A 14,766-nucleotide genomic window follows, 5' to 3' on the forward strand; every position below is an offset into this window, starting at 1 on the left:
GTTGAAATGTGATTTCTAAGGTTGGAGGTATTGCCTGGTGGGAGGTGTTTGGGTCATGGGGGCAGATCCTTCACAAATGGCTTGGTGCCCTCTCTATGGTAAGGAGTTCACATAAGATCTGGTTGTTGATGAAGATTTTGGGATGTCCCCCATCTCTCTCTTGCTTCTCTTGCCATGTGACATGCCCTTCCCTTCCACCATAGCTAAAATCTTCCTGAAGCCTCATCAGATGTTGAACAGATGTTGGTACTATGCTTGTACAGCCTGCATAACGATAAGCCAAATAAGCCTCTTTTCTTTATAAATTACCTAGCCTCAGGTATTCCTTTACAGCAATGCAAAATGCATGAACGTAATATTCTAAAAATAAAATTAATTCAGTAAGGATAAGAAGCAGGAACTAAAACTGAAAGGAAACTTAATAAAATGAACCTACTACATGGAACAAAAAACAAGTACTAATTCATGTAACTAATAAATACAGTATTCGAAACATACCCTCAGTCTTGGGCAAGAGTGTTGGGGGCAGACTGCAAACAAATCATGAAATTCTTTTAGTATGTTTGTTTTTGTAGTAGTGTATGCTAAGCAATTCTGAAAGTTTCAAAGTATTACAGGATAGAGCAAATGCATAAATCGGTTGGTGCTTTGAGAGTCAGGATTCAAAATACAAAAGAAAGGACACACACATACAAAATGAAGGAAGTCAAGAATAAGCCCTGAGACACTAAAATTAAAGGGGTCCAAGAGATCTCATGATTTCCAAAATATGTGTATTCATGTACACATGCATGCATATGTGCCCGTGCATGCTTATGTATAAATATATACACATAAACATGTGTATGTACGTGTAAGTAGATATATACACATAAATATATATGTGTATTCTAAGGAGTATGGGTTCAAGTTAAAATCTTGTGTGTGATCTTTCAGGCACACCCATAGACAAGTACAAAGGTATTATCTGGCAGTTATCCTGGAAGACAGCTTTCCGCCCCACACTGGATGTAACATAGAGCCAGTGCACTGTGGTCTCTGTACAGATGTGCAGGTATGGGTTCAGATCTCTCCAGACCAACCATGCTCTTACTCATCTCTGCACACCTAGCTCAGGAACCCTCCATTTGGAGTCCTTCTTGTGAGGGAGTAGAGAGCTCAACTAAGGCACTGTATTATTCAGGGGACTCTGCTTAGATGACCTTACTGGGGAGCCTTGAAGACAACTTTCTTCTGACAGTGTTCAGTACTTTTCCACGCCTGGTCTTCTCCACATGCCACATCTATATAATGGCAAGAGCTTTTTATTTGGGGTTCCTGTGGCAATGAAATGATCCCCCCATTTTTAAATGAAACATCTGCCACTCACCTGGTTCCTTTAATGGGGAAAAATGGAATTCTGCTAAAGTTGGGCCCTTTCCTGCGTAGACTCTTGCTTATATTATCACAGTATCTGAAAAAAGGCTTAATTATTCCTTTCGGTTTGACTTGTTATATTAATTGACTAACTCAATAACCGGCAGCTCTATCACTGACAAAGTGGTGCAGTGAGCAGAGTTGACCAGTAAATATGTTGCCTTTCTAGAAAGGAAAAGAATCCTGAGGATCCCATGGAGATTTTTTGGGAGATGTTAGAGAAATGCATGGGACACTCATGGATGATGGTAATGAATCCTTTGCAAGAGTCTGGGAGTCCCATTAGAGCACTTCGCCAGCCATGACAATGTGTCTCAGGAAGTATTTTGTGGGCCCTGGGGTTGCTTTGGGGGAATGCTAGTGATTGTTTATATAAGCTTTTCAGGTCTCAGGGAGAACTAATGATCCTTCCCTTTAGCTTCCAATTCCCTGGCTGAGCTTGCTTGGTGGGTTAAATTATAAATCCCAAAGAGGAACTCTAGGAAAGCTCGGGAAGCAATCCCTACCTCGTAATACAATCTGAGAGGCAATGGCAATAAAAGTCATCAGAGACCCTGAGTTGCTGAGCTGCACCCAGTTACCAGTGTTAGCTCTAAGCATGTCTCTGACACTGAAAGACAGCCTGTGATGCAACAAATTATTGAGACTCATGCCTAAAATGCAAAAGAATGTAGAACCCTTTGGAGTTACTTCACCCATCTATCTGAAGTGATCTTAGAGACTTGGGTTTTTCACCTCCATGATGTAGAAGGAAAACTTAGTGAGAGTGTCATCTTGTGGGGTGTATCATTATAGATCCCCACTTTCAGAGTATACTATTAGCAGCCACTTTGCCTAAAGAGGAGGAGGAAGAGAGGACTGGGATGAAAGCCTGCAAGCATCCAAAACCATCTACATCCTCAGCTGGATATTACTTGAGCTTAGAAAGATTTGGTCCAACACGGTAAGTTCCTTGACTTTAAAAAACATAGTTGGACTATTCTTCCAATGTATACAGCTTCCCTGTGAGCCACCCTGGTGGTAGATGAGACTGTTAACGAGACTCAGTTTTTTAGGTTCATTCGTTTTACTCCTACTGGTTATTGAACTCAATTAAACCTCCTCATAAGGCCATGCTGATCAGTCTGTGACACAATCCAGATATTCACTGATGACAAATCATCAGAATTGAAAAAGGAGCTGCTGCACAGATAGCAACAACTAGCTGGCAGAAAGAGTGATGTAAAACTGGTAATCACACGCTCTCTCCAGGACCATCTGGGCAAGCACTTTCACAACAAGATTGCTGGTTCTGGTTACTTACGTGTGGGTTCTCAAAGAGGAAACTGATGGGCTCTCCCATCAAGGAACTCATGGCAAGGTAGTGAGCCATGGGGCCCTAGAGGGTGGTCTGCTAGGGTCTACAAAGTAATGGATCCTGATTAATAAAGCGCTATTCCTTCTGTTCCTCCCAGTGAAGCTGGAGGAGAACTGGAGACTCTCATTCAACTCCTAACTGATGTCTCAGCTTTCAAAACTAAACAAGACTAGGGATTAGGCCAACGTCCCTATGTCCCTATGAAGAACAGTGGTTGTTCTTTTCTTTTACCTTGTTATATAAGGTAAAAGTTCAATAGGGATATAGAGGAGCACTGCATTTCTTGGGCCTTTTGGATTTGGTGCACAACTAACTGCGATCTCCATAATCCCTAACACTATGATGGGAGGGTTACGGGTTGAATTGTGCCCCTCTGAAACAGATAAGTTGAAATCCTAACCCTCAGTATCACAGAATGTGATCTTATTTGGAAATAGGAACTTTACAGAGATAAATGAAAATGAGGTCATTAGAGTGGGCCTTAATTCAATATAAATATTGTCCTTATAAAAACAGAAAATTGGAGCACCCACACACACTGGGAAAATGACATGCGAAATTGAAGGCAGAGATTGGGGTGATGCATATAGAAGCCAAGGAATGTCAAAAATAGCAACCCACAAGGAGCTCGGGCAGAGGCATGGAATTGATTTTCCCTCTAGTTCTCAGAAGGAACCAACCTTGTCAACACCGTGGTCCCCGACTTCTAGCCCGCTGAGTATAATTTTTTGTTATCGAAGCCACCCAATTTGTGGGTAGTTTGTAATGGTAGCCCTACCACTGGGAAGTGGATCACTGCTGTAACAAATATTTTAAAATGTGTAAATGACTTTGGAATTAGGTAATGGGTAGAGGATGCAAGAGTTTTGAGGTGTATTATAGAAAAAACTTAGATTACCTTGAAGAGATTGTTGGTAGAAATATGGATATTAAAGGTGATTCTGGTGAAGGCTCAGAAAGAAAAGGGAAGAACTACAGAGAAAGCTTCTCTCATCTTAGATATACACATATATTGTCATGAACAGAATGTCAACAGAAATATGAATGTTAAAGGTGCTTCTAGTGAGGTCTCAGATGGAAATGAAGAACATATTGGAAACTGGAGGAAAGGTGATCTTTGTTATAAAATTGCAAAGAGCTTGTCTGAATTCTGTCTGTTGGGTGGAAAGTAAAATTTGTAAGCAATGAACTTGGATATTTATCTGAGAAGATTCTAGGTAAACTGTTTAAGGCACATCTTGATTTCTCTTTTCTGTTATAGTAAGATGTGAGAGGGAAATGGATAAATCAAATAAGGAATTGTTAAGCAAAATGAAAACAGATCATAAAATTCAGAAAATCTTCAGCCTATCAGTATTGAAAAAAAATAAGAAAGCATATTGTGGAAAGAACACCAAGGATATGACTGCACAACTATTTGCTAAATAGATTAGATATGTGAATTGTGGATCTAATCAACCATCTCAGCAGAAATCCTGACAACTTGAACTGAAGGAGATAGAGAAAGGATGAAATAGAAGTTGACTTTCAGGTTGCTAAGATTCTATAGACAGGGAACAGGTCAATAAACTATTCTGCTGCAATTGTGTTATCCTTCAAGAGAAAGGAACAATGACCCTAAGGATGGTCCCAATACCAGTGGGGCTTCTACTGTCACCAAGAGCCCAGAAGACACAGGCCAGAGGGCTGGGCTGTTGCCCCTTCTGTTTGAAGAGGTGGGTCACCACCTACATCAAAGGAGGCAGGGCCATACCCCACTAGGCCCAGAGGACAGGGCATTGAACCAAGAGGACTACTTTCAAGTCTGAAAATCTAAAGAAATTTACCCTGCCAGATTCTGAATTTGTTTGGTACTTGTGACCCCTTTTTTTCCTTCCAATTTTTCCCTTTAGGAATGAAAATGTCTGTCCTACGCCTGCCCCACCACTGCATTTTGGAAGCAGATAATGCAATGTCTGGTTTTACAGGTTCACAAACGAATAGGACTTCTGCACAGGATGAATCATATCTCAAGTCTCTCCCATAATTATCTAAATGATTTAAACGATGAAATTTGGAACTTTGAGTTGATGATGCTTAGAGATGATTTTGGAAACAGCGTTGAACTTTTGGAGATGTTGTGATGGGGTGAATGTATTTTGCATGTGGGAAGAACATGACTATTTAGAATCAGAGAGTAGACTGTTATAGGTTGAATTGTCCCCACTATCTTCCCCAAATTTGTAGAATTCCTAAACCCTAGTGCCTCAGAACATGATTTTCTTTGGAAATAGAGTCTTTACAAAAGTAATCAAGTAAAAATGAGATCATAACAGTAGGCTTTAGTCCGATATGAATAATATCCTTACAAAAACAGGATATTTAGGTAAGAGACAATTATACTGAGAAAAAGTCATGTGGGGATGAAAGCAGAGACCAGAGTGATGCATCTCCAAGCCAAGGAACACCAAATGTTGTCAATGAACTACCAGAAATTAGAATAGAGGCATTTAACAGATTCTCACTGACAGTCCCTCAAAAAAAACCAACCCTGCTGATACCTTATGTTGTACTACTAGCCTCAAGAACTCTGAGATAGTAAATTTCCATTGGTTAAGCTGCCTAGTTTGTGGTAATTTGTTATGGTAGCACTAGGAACCTAATACAAAAGAGAAACAGACAATCCTCTTTGGCTTGGGGCATGAAACCAACTTCACTAGCACTCTTACCCAAACACAAGTATGTACAGGTCACTCTGGACCACTAAAACCTCCATTGTTATGGCCCCCACTACTGAATGTATAACAGTATAGATACACTGTTTTAGTATATTCCTGCTTGAATTCATTCCCAAGCCCCAAAGAAAATTGCTCTAGTTAGGGCCATTTTTTCTTTATCCACTCTATCATTGATGGGCATTTGGGTTGGTTCCAAGTCTTTGCTATTGTGAATAGTGCTGCAATAAACATACATGTGCATGTGTCTTTATAGTATAATAATTTATAATTGTTTGGGTATATACCCAGTAATGGGATTGCTGGGTCAAATTGTATTTCTAGTTCTAGATCCTTGAGGAACTGCCACACTATCTTCCACAATGGTTGAACTAATTTATACTCCTAACAACAGTGTAAAAGCATTTTCTCCACATCCTCTCCAGCATCTGCTGTTTCCAGACTTTTTAATGATCACCATTCTAATTGACATGAGATGGTATCTCATTGTGGTTTTGATTTGCATTTCTCTAATGACTAGTGATGATGAGCTTTTTTTCATATGTTTGTTGGCCACACAAATGTCTTCTTTTGAAAAGTGTCTTCATATCCTTCACCCACTTTTTGATTAGATTGTTTGATTTTTTCTTATAAATTTGTTTAAGTTCCTTGTAGATTCTGGATATTAGTCCTTTGTCAGATGGATAAATTGCAAAATTTTTCTCCCATTCTATAGGTTGCCTGTTTATGCTGATGATAGTTTCTTTTGTTGTGCAGAAGCTCCTTAGTTTAATTAGATCTCTTTTGTCAATTTTGGCTTTTATTGCAATTGCTTTTGGTGTTGTAGTCATGAAGTCTTTGCCCATGCCTATGTCCTGAATGGTATTGCCTAGGTTTTCTTCTAGGGTTTTTATGGTTTTAGGTCTTATGTTTAAGTCTTTAATCCATCTTGAGTTAATTTTTGTATAAGGTATAAGGAAGGGATCCTGTTTCAGTTTTCTGCATATGGCTAGCCACTTTTCCCAACACCATTTTTCCTTTCCCTGTTGCTTGTTTTTTTTCAGGTTTGTCAAAGATCAGATGGTTCTACACGTGTGACATTTTTTTTGAGGCCTCTGTTCTGTTTCATTGGTCTATATATCCATTTTGGTACCAGTACCATGCTGTTTTGGTGACTGTAGCCTTGTAGTATAGTTTTAAGTCAGGTAGCGTGATGCCTGACTTTGTTCTTTTTGCTGAGGATTGTCTTGACTATACGGGCTCTTTTTTTTTGGTTCCATATGAAATTTAAAGTAGTTTTTTCCAATTCTGTGAAGAAAGTCAATGGTAGCTTGATGGGAATAGCATTGAATCTATAAATTATTTTGGGTAGTATGGCCATTTTCACGATATTGATTCTTCCTATCCATGAGCATGGAATGTTTATCCATTGTTTTTTCTCTTCTCTTATTTCGTTGAGCAGTGGTTTGTAGCTCTCCTTGAAGAGGTCCTTCACATCCCTTATAAGTTGGATTCCTAGGTATTTTATTTTCTTTGTAGCATTTGTGAATGGGAGTTCACTCATGATTTGGTTCTCTGTTTGTCTATTATTGGTGTATAGGAACGCTTGTGATTTTTACACATTGATTTTGTATCCTGAGACTTTGCTGAAATTGCTTATCAGCTTAAGAACTTTTTGGGCTGAGACAATGGAGCTTTCAAAATATACAGTCATATCATCTGCAAACAGAGACAATTTGACTTCCTCTCATCCTATTTGAATACCTTTTATTTTTTTCTCTTGCCTAATTGCCCTGGCCAGAACTTCCAATACTATGTTGAATAGGAGTGGTGAGAGAGGGCATCCTCGTCTTGTGCTGGTTTTCAAAGGGAATGCTTCCAGCTGCTGCCCATTCAGTATGATATTGGCTGTGGGTTTGTCATAAATAGCTCTTATTATTTTGAGATACACTCCGTCATTACCTAGTTTATTGAGTGTTTTTAGCATGAAGGGCTGTTGAATTTTGTCGAAGGACTTTTCTGCATCGAGATAATCATGTGGTTTTTGTCATTGGTTCTGTTTATGTGATAGATTACATTTATTGATTTGCATATGTTGAACCAGCCTTGTGTCCCAGGGATGAGGCTGACTTGATCGTGGTGGATAAGCTTTTTAATGTGCAGCTGGATTCTGTTTGCCTGAATTTTATTGAGAATTTTCACATCGATGTTCATCAGGGATATTGGCCTGAATTTTTGTTGTTGTTGTTGTTGTTGTTGTGTCTCTGCCAGGTTTTAGTATCGGGATGATGCTGGCCTCATAAAATGAGTTAAGGAATTCCATCTTTCTCTATTGTTTGGAATAGTTTCAGAAGGAATGGTACCAGCTCCTCTTTGTACCTCAGGTAGAATTTGATTGTGAATCCATCTGGTCCTGGGCATCTTTTTTTTTTTGGGGGGGGGGGGGGGCGGGGGGGTTGGTAGGCTATTAATTACTATTTCAATTTCAGAACTTCTTATTGGTCTATTCAGGGATTCGACTTCTTCCTGGTTTAGTCCTGGGAAGGTGTATGTGTCCAAGAATTTAACCATTTCTTCTAGGTTTTCTAGTTTATTTTCATAAAGGTGTTTATAGTATTCTCTGATGGTAATTTGTATTTTTGTGGGATCCGGGGTGATATCCCCTTTATCATTTTTTATTGTTTCTATTTGATTATTCTCTCTTTTCCTCCTTATTAGTCTGGCTAATTTTGTTAATTTTTTCAAAAAAACAGCTCCTGAATTCATTGATTTTTGAAGGTTTTTTTGTGTCTCTATCTCCCTCAGTCCTGCTCTGATCTTAGTTATTTCTTGTCTTCTGCTAGCTTTTGAATTTGTTTGTTCTTGCTTCTCTAGTTCTTTTGTGATGTTAGGGTGTCGATTTTAGATCTTTCCCACTTTCTCATGTGGGCATTTAGTGCTATAAATTTCTCTGTACACACTGCTTTAAATGTGTTCTAGAGATTTTTGTCTGTTGGTCTTTGTTCTCATTGGTTTCAAATAACTTATTTATTTCTGCCTTCATTTCGCTATTTACCCAGTAGTCATTCAGGAGCAGGTTGTTCAGTTTCAATGTAGTTGTCTGAGTTTAAGTGTGTTTCTTAATCCTGAGTTTTAATTTGATCGCACTGTGGTCTGAGAGATTGTTATGATTTCCATTATTTTGCATTTGCTGAAGAGTTATAATTCGCTTCCAATTATGTGGTCAATTTTAGAATAAGTGCAATGTAGTGCAGAGAAGAGTGTACACTCTGTTGATTTGGGGTGGAGAGCTCTGTAGATGTCTATTAAGTCCATTTGGTGCAGGGCTGAGTTCAAGTCCTGAATATCCTTGTTAATTTGCTGTCTCATTGATCTGTCTAATATTGACAGTGGGATGTTAAAGTCTCCCGCTATTATTGCATGGGAGTCTAAGTCTCTTTGTAGGTTTCTAAGAACTTTATTAATCTCGGTGCTCCTGTATTGGGTGCATATATATTTAGGATAGTTAGCTCTTCTTGTTGCATTGATCCCTTTACCATTATGTAATGCCCTTCTTTGTCTTTTTTGATCTTTGTTAGTTTAAAGTTTGTTTTATCAGAGACTAGGATTGCAACCTCTGGTTTTTCTTGCTTTCCATTTGCTTGGTAAATATTCCTCCATCCCATTATTTTGAGGCTATGTGTGTCTTTGCATGTGAAATGGGTCTCCTGAATATAGCACACCAATGGGTATTGACACTTTATCCAATCTGCCAGTCTGTGTCTTTTAACTGGGGCATTTTCTCATTTACATTTAAGGTTAATATTGTTATGTGTGAATTCGATCCTGTCATCATGATGTTAGCTGGCTATTTTGCACATTAGTTGAGGCAGTTTCTTCACAGTGTCATTGGTCTTAATATTTTGGTATGTTTTTGTAGTGGCTGCTACCAGTTTTTCCTTTCCTTCATATTTAGTGCTTCCTTCAGGAACTCTTGTAAGGCAGGCCTCGTGGTGACAAAATCTCTCTCAGCATTTGCTTGTCTGTAAAGAATTTTGTTTCTCCTTTGCTTATGAGCTTAGCTTGGTTTGGCTGAATATGAAATTCTGGGTTGAAAATTCTTTAAGAATGTTGAATATTGGCCCCCACTCCCTTCTGGCTTGTAGGGTTTCTGCAGAGATATCTACTGTTAGTCTAATGGGCTTCCCTTTGTAGGTAACCTGACGTTTCTCTCTGGCTGCACTTAACATTTTTTCCTTCATTTCAACCTTGGTAAATCTGATGATTATGTGTCTTGGGGTTGCTCTACTTGGGGAGTATCTTTGTGGTGTTCTCTGTATTTCCTGAATTTGAAAGTTGACCTGTCTTTCTATTTTGGGGAAGTTCTCCTGGATAATATCCTGAAGAGTGTTTTCCAAATTGGTTCCATTCTCCCCATCTCTTTCAAGTACACCAATGAATCGCAAGTTTGATCTTTTCACATAGTCCTGTATTTCTTGGAGGCTGTTATTTCCTTTTCATCCTGTTTAATCTTGTCTTCACACTTTATTTCATTAAGTTGATCTTCAATCTCTGATATCCTTTCTTCCGCTTGATCGATTCATCTATTGATACTTGTGTATGCTTCACAAAGTTCTCGTGCTCTGTTTTTCAGTTCCATCAGGTCATTTATGTTCTTCTCTAAACTGGTTATTCTAGTTAGCAGTTACTTTGACCTTTTACCAAGGTTCTTAGATTCCTTACATTGGGTTAGAACATGCTCCCTTAGCTCAGAGGAGTTTGTTATTATCCACCTCCTGAAGCCTACTTCTGTCAATTCGTCAAACTCATTCTCTCTCCTGTTTTATTCCCTTGCTGGCGAGGAGTTGTGATCCTTTGGAGGAGAAGAGACATTCTGGCTTTTGGAATTTTCAGCCTTTTTGCACTGGTTTTTCCTCACCTTCATGGATTTATCTACCTTTGGTCTTTGATGTTAGTGACCTTCGGATGGGGTGTTTGCATGGGTTTCCTTTTTGTTGATGTTGATACTATTGCTTTCTGTTTGTTAGTTTTCCTTCTAACAGTCCGGCCCCTCTTCTGCAGGTCTGCTGGAGTTTGCTGGAGATCCACTCCAGACCCTGTTTTTCTGGGTATCACCAGCAGAGGCTACAGAACAGCAAAGATTGCTGCCTGCTCCTTCCTCTGGAAGCTTTGTCCCAGAGTGGCAACGGCCAGATGCCAGCTGGAACTCTCCTGCATAAGGTGTCTGTCGACCCCTGCTGGGAGGTGTCTGCCAATCAGGAGGCATGGGGGTCAGGTACCCATTTGAGGAGGCAGTCTATCCCTTAGCAGAGCTCGAGCACTGTGCTGGGAGATCTGCTGCTCTCTTCAGAGCCAGCAGTCAGGAACATTTAAGTTTGCTGAAGCTGCACCCACAGCCGCCCCTTCTCCCAGATGCTCTGTCCCAGGGAGATGGGAGTTTTACCTATAAGCCCCTGACTGAGTCTGCTGCCTTTGTTTCAGAGATGCCCTGCACAGAGAGGAGGAATCTAGAGAAGCAGGCTGGCTACAGCGGCTTTGCTGCACTATGGTGGGTTCTGCACCCAATTTGAACTTCCCAGCAGCTTTGTTTACACTGTGAGAGGAAAACCACCTACTCAAGCCTCAGTAACGGTGATGCCCCTCCCCCCCACCAAGCTTGAGTGTCCCATGTCGACTTCAGACTGCTGTGCTGGCTGCGAGAATTTTAAACCAGTGGATTTTAGCTTGTTGGGCTCTGTGAGGGTGAGATCCACTGAGGAAGACCACTCGGCTCCCTGGCTTCAGCCCCTTTTCCAGGTGCATGAACAGTTCTGTCTCACTGGCATTCCACGTGCCACTGTCATATGAAAGAAACTCCTACAACTAGCTCAGTGTCTGCCCAAACAGCCACCCAGTTTTGTGCTTGAAACCTAGGGCCCTGGTGGTGTAGGCACCCGAAGGAATCTCCTGGTCTGCGTAATGTGAAGACTGTGGGAAAAGCATAGTATCTGGGCCAGATGGCACTGTCCCTCATGGCACAGTCCCTCGCGGCTTCCCTTGGCCAGGGGAAGGAGTTCCCCGACCCCTTGCACTTCCTGGGTGAGGCAATGCCCCACCCTGCTTCTGCTCACCCTCCTTGAGCTGCACCCACTGTCTAACCAGTCCCAATGAGAAGAACCGGGTACCTCAGTTGGAAATGCAGAAACCACCTGCCTTCTGCATTGGTCTCGCTGGGAGCTGCAGACTGGAGCTGTTTCTGTTTGGCCGTCTTGCCTGGGAATATAGCCCCCAGTTTTCTAACCAAGCTCCCTCAATGGTTCAAATTAGAGGACCAACAAAGGGCTTTTTACAGTATCCTGGCCAGCCACCCTGTTAGTCCTTTGGTTGCATAGTGAGAGTGAAAACAACAGATGATAAGATTGTTGACCAGACTCAGATTTCTAGATTCACTTGTTTCAATTCTGCTGGTTATCAAACCTCCTCCTAAGGTCATGTGGATCAGATATAGTCCAGATATTAACTGGCAAATTTTGAGCATGGAAAACATGGCTGCTGCCCGGATAGCAAACACTGGCCAATGGAAAGAGTGGCATAAAAATGGCTATCTGCTCAATCCAGGCAATGGCCTTCTAGAGGAGATCTATCAGATTGGTCACAAAACAACAGGGTCTCAAAGGAGTATGATTGATGGGCCCTCCAACAGACAGTGAGCCACAGTGGTCCTACCAGGCACTAAGGTCCATATGGTGATGTCCACTATGAACAGTATGAGTGTTATTTTCTCTAACTTTCTCAGTGAATCTTGAAATTTGAGTAGTTTGCTTCCTTGATGAAGGAAGTAACCTTATCAAATTTAGAGTGATATATTGTGGGGTCTAACATACAGATCCTTCCTACTTTTACCCGGATCTCTCATCTTTCACAAATGAGCATGACTAGGGGTTAGTACAATGTCCCTATATCCCCAGTGGGGAACTGAGGACCTACACTTAGGACAAAGTTTGAAGTGGGGGTGGGAAAAAATGACATTTCTTGGGCCTTTTGGATACTGGTCAACAAATTACTGTGATCCTCACATTCCCTGACATGAGGATGAGGAGGAAACAAATAATTCTTCCTAGTTTTTAATCTGAGGTCACCATAAACAAGACCTCTTTCTAAACAAACTATGGGGTAGATCCCTTTGGGTCACTATAAATCCCTATTGTCATGGCCTCTACTACTGAATATATTACTGGTTAAATATATTTTCTATATGAACAACTCTAGCATTTACACCCACCTCCTGATGGGATTTGCAGCAGTCCAGGTATTTTGTGGGATATGTGGAAGATCATGACCTACCAAACTACTGGCACCTAGTACCAATGTCTACCAAAACCAGTATTAATACTCTGGGGACAAAAAAGGGAATAATTTCCACCATTGCTGAGCTTTAAGAAGTCGATTATCTGTACACTATTTCTGCATTCAATAGACCCATCTGGCCTATGTGAAAGACCTCAGGTGCCTAAACCCTGTACTGATAAGGGTTCTAAAAAGCATAAGTGCTACCTTTGGCACCAGTGGTAACCTGACATTGTTGGCACCAGTGGTAACCTGACATTGTGACAGTCAGAGGCTGTTCAGGATGAAGGAACTTGGTATGTACCAGTTGACATAGCAAATGTCCTTTCAGCATTCCTCTCCATGAGGATGATCAGGATTAGTAGAATTATGTAGGATAGGTTACAATAAACCACTAATATCTTTCCACAAGGCTTCCAAAATTCCCCAACTATTTGTAATCAATGTATAGGTTATGACCTGGACAAAGTTCCACTCCTGGAAGAAGCATTAACCTTCCACACTGTTTATGAAATCATCCTAGTGGGCTCAGACAAGGACACTACCCAAAAGGAACCAGATGCTCTGTTCACCCACCTGCAGCATGTACTGTGCCATTATCATTGGACAAGGCACAAGGACCTAAAACCCAAGTGAAATTCCTGGGTGTAATCTGTAAAGGCTATGGTGTTCCATTCCAGAGATGATGATTGTCATGCCTTCGGCCAGTTCTGACTCAAAAAGTAAAAATAATGTGAGCAATAGGAGGGACCATTCATCTGCCACCATGCTCACATTCAAGCCACAGAGATCAGACAGCATCCTCTATCAGGTTGCCATAAAAACCACTACCTTTGAATGGGGCCTTGATCAACATGATACCCTGGAAATCCTTCTACTGGCCACCTTGGCTGCCCTTATACCTCTCTGATTTCCATTTGCTGCTTCAGTTACAGATCTCGGCAATACCTCTGCCTACCAACTGGGACTACTACAGATCAGACGTGCCCATAAATGGCCAGCAGCAGATGAAAGGTACCCATCTTTTATGAGACAATTATTGGCCTGTTATTGTCCTGAAATGGATACTGAGAGCATAAATTAAGTTGTGTAATAATATTATGACAAGAAATTCTAACCAAAACATATCATTATCTTTGTTTTTGTTCTTGAGTTATGTTAGAGTATTTACATTTTAGAGTATAAATTATCTATAAAATATATGTACTCAAATACATAAGTATGAACCAAAGAAAAAAGTTCTTTTGAGATTAATTTAAAATAATATAAAATAGCTATCATTATTATACTTACTGCTACGTCCTTCTCCTTCAGAAGTTTCTTGTTTCTCTAATTGCACTTCGATTTTTGACACTGCATCTTGATGTTTAAGCATAGGATTTTCACTTGATTCTTCACCATGTGCTATGTTAAGAGAGAAATTTAGTTCCTTACTAAAAAAACAAATCTACTGTGAAAGCCTAGAGTTCAAATTTATAACAAGTGGAAGCAACATTTTCTTTCATCTTATAAAGTTAAAAGTAAACTACCTTAATGCTAGATCTGACATGAAAATGGTGAGAAAAGTTTCAATGTGTGTTGAAGCCATATTATTATTTCATAAATATTCCCAGATATTAAGTGTGTTTTATATTAGTCTCTACTTTCCTTAAGTTATTTATACTTTAGGTTAATACATAATCATAGACCAAACAATGAAAACGCATGTGCTCAAGGTCATTCATTACAGCATTATTTGTAATTGCAAAGTATTCAAAACCATTGAGATTTTTAAGCACAGGAGATTGGTTGAAAGAACACATATATACACACACACATATATGAACATATATATACACACACACAGAGTTATACATGTATATATATACACACACATATATATATATACATGTATATATATGTGTGTGTATATATATATACCAGAAACAATAGTATAATATAAATTATGGTACATAATTATGTGTATCTATGTGT

General features: G+C 40.0%; 1 protein-coding gene across 1 annotated transcript in view; it reads right to left on the reverse strand.

Annotated features, from left to right (window-relative positions):
* CCDC7 (coiled-coil domain containing 7) overlaps nt 1-14,766 on the reverse strand; it is a 453,173-nt gene that overhangs the window by 143,248 nt on the left and 295,159 nt on the right. Inside the window, exon 29 of the mRNA XM_073018860.1 lies at nt 14,086-14,196. Coding sequence (XP_072874961.1) covers nt 14,086-14,196 — 111 coding nt within the window. The remainder of the gene's footprint in view (nt 1-14,085; nt 14,197-14,766) is intronic.

This window comes from Chlorocebus sabaeus, chromosome 9, assembly GCF_047675955.1.
Source record: "Chlorocebus sabaeus isolate Y175 chromosome 9, mChlSab1.0.hap1, whole genome shotgun sequence".
Classification (NCBI taxonomy): Eukaryota; Metazoa; Chordata; class Mammalia; order Primates; family Cercopithecidae; genus Chlorocebus; species Chlorocebus sabaeus.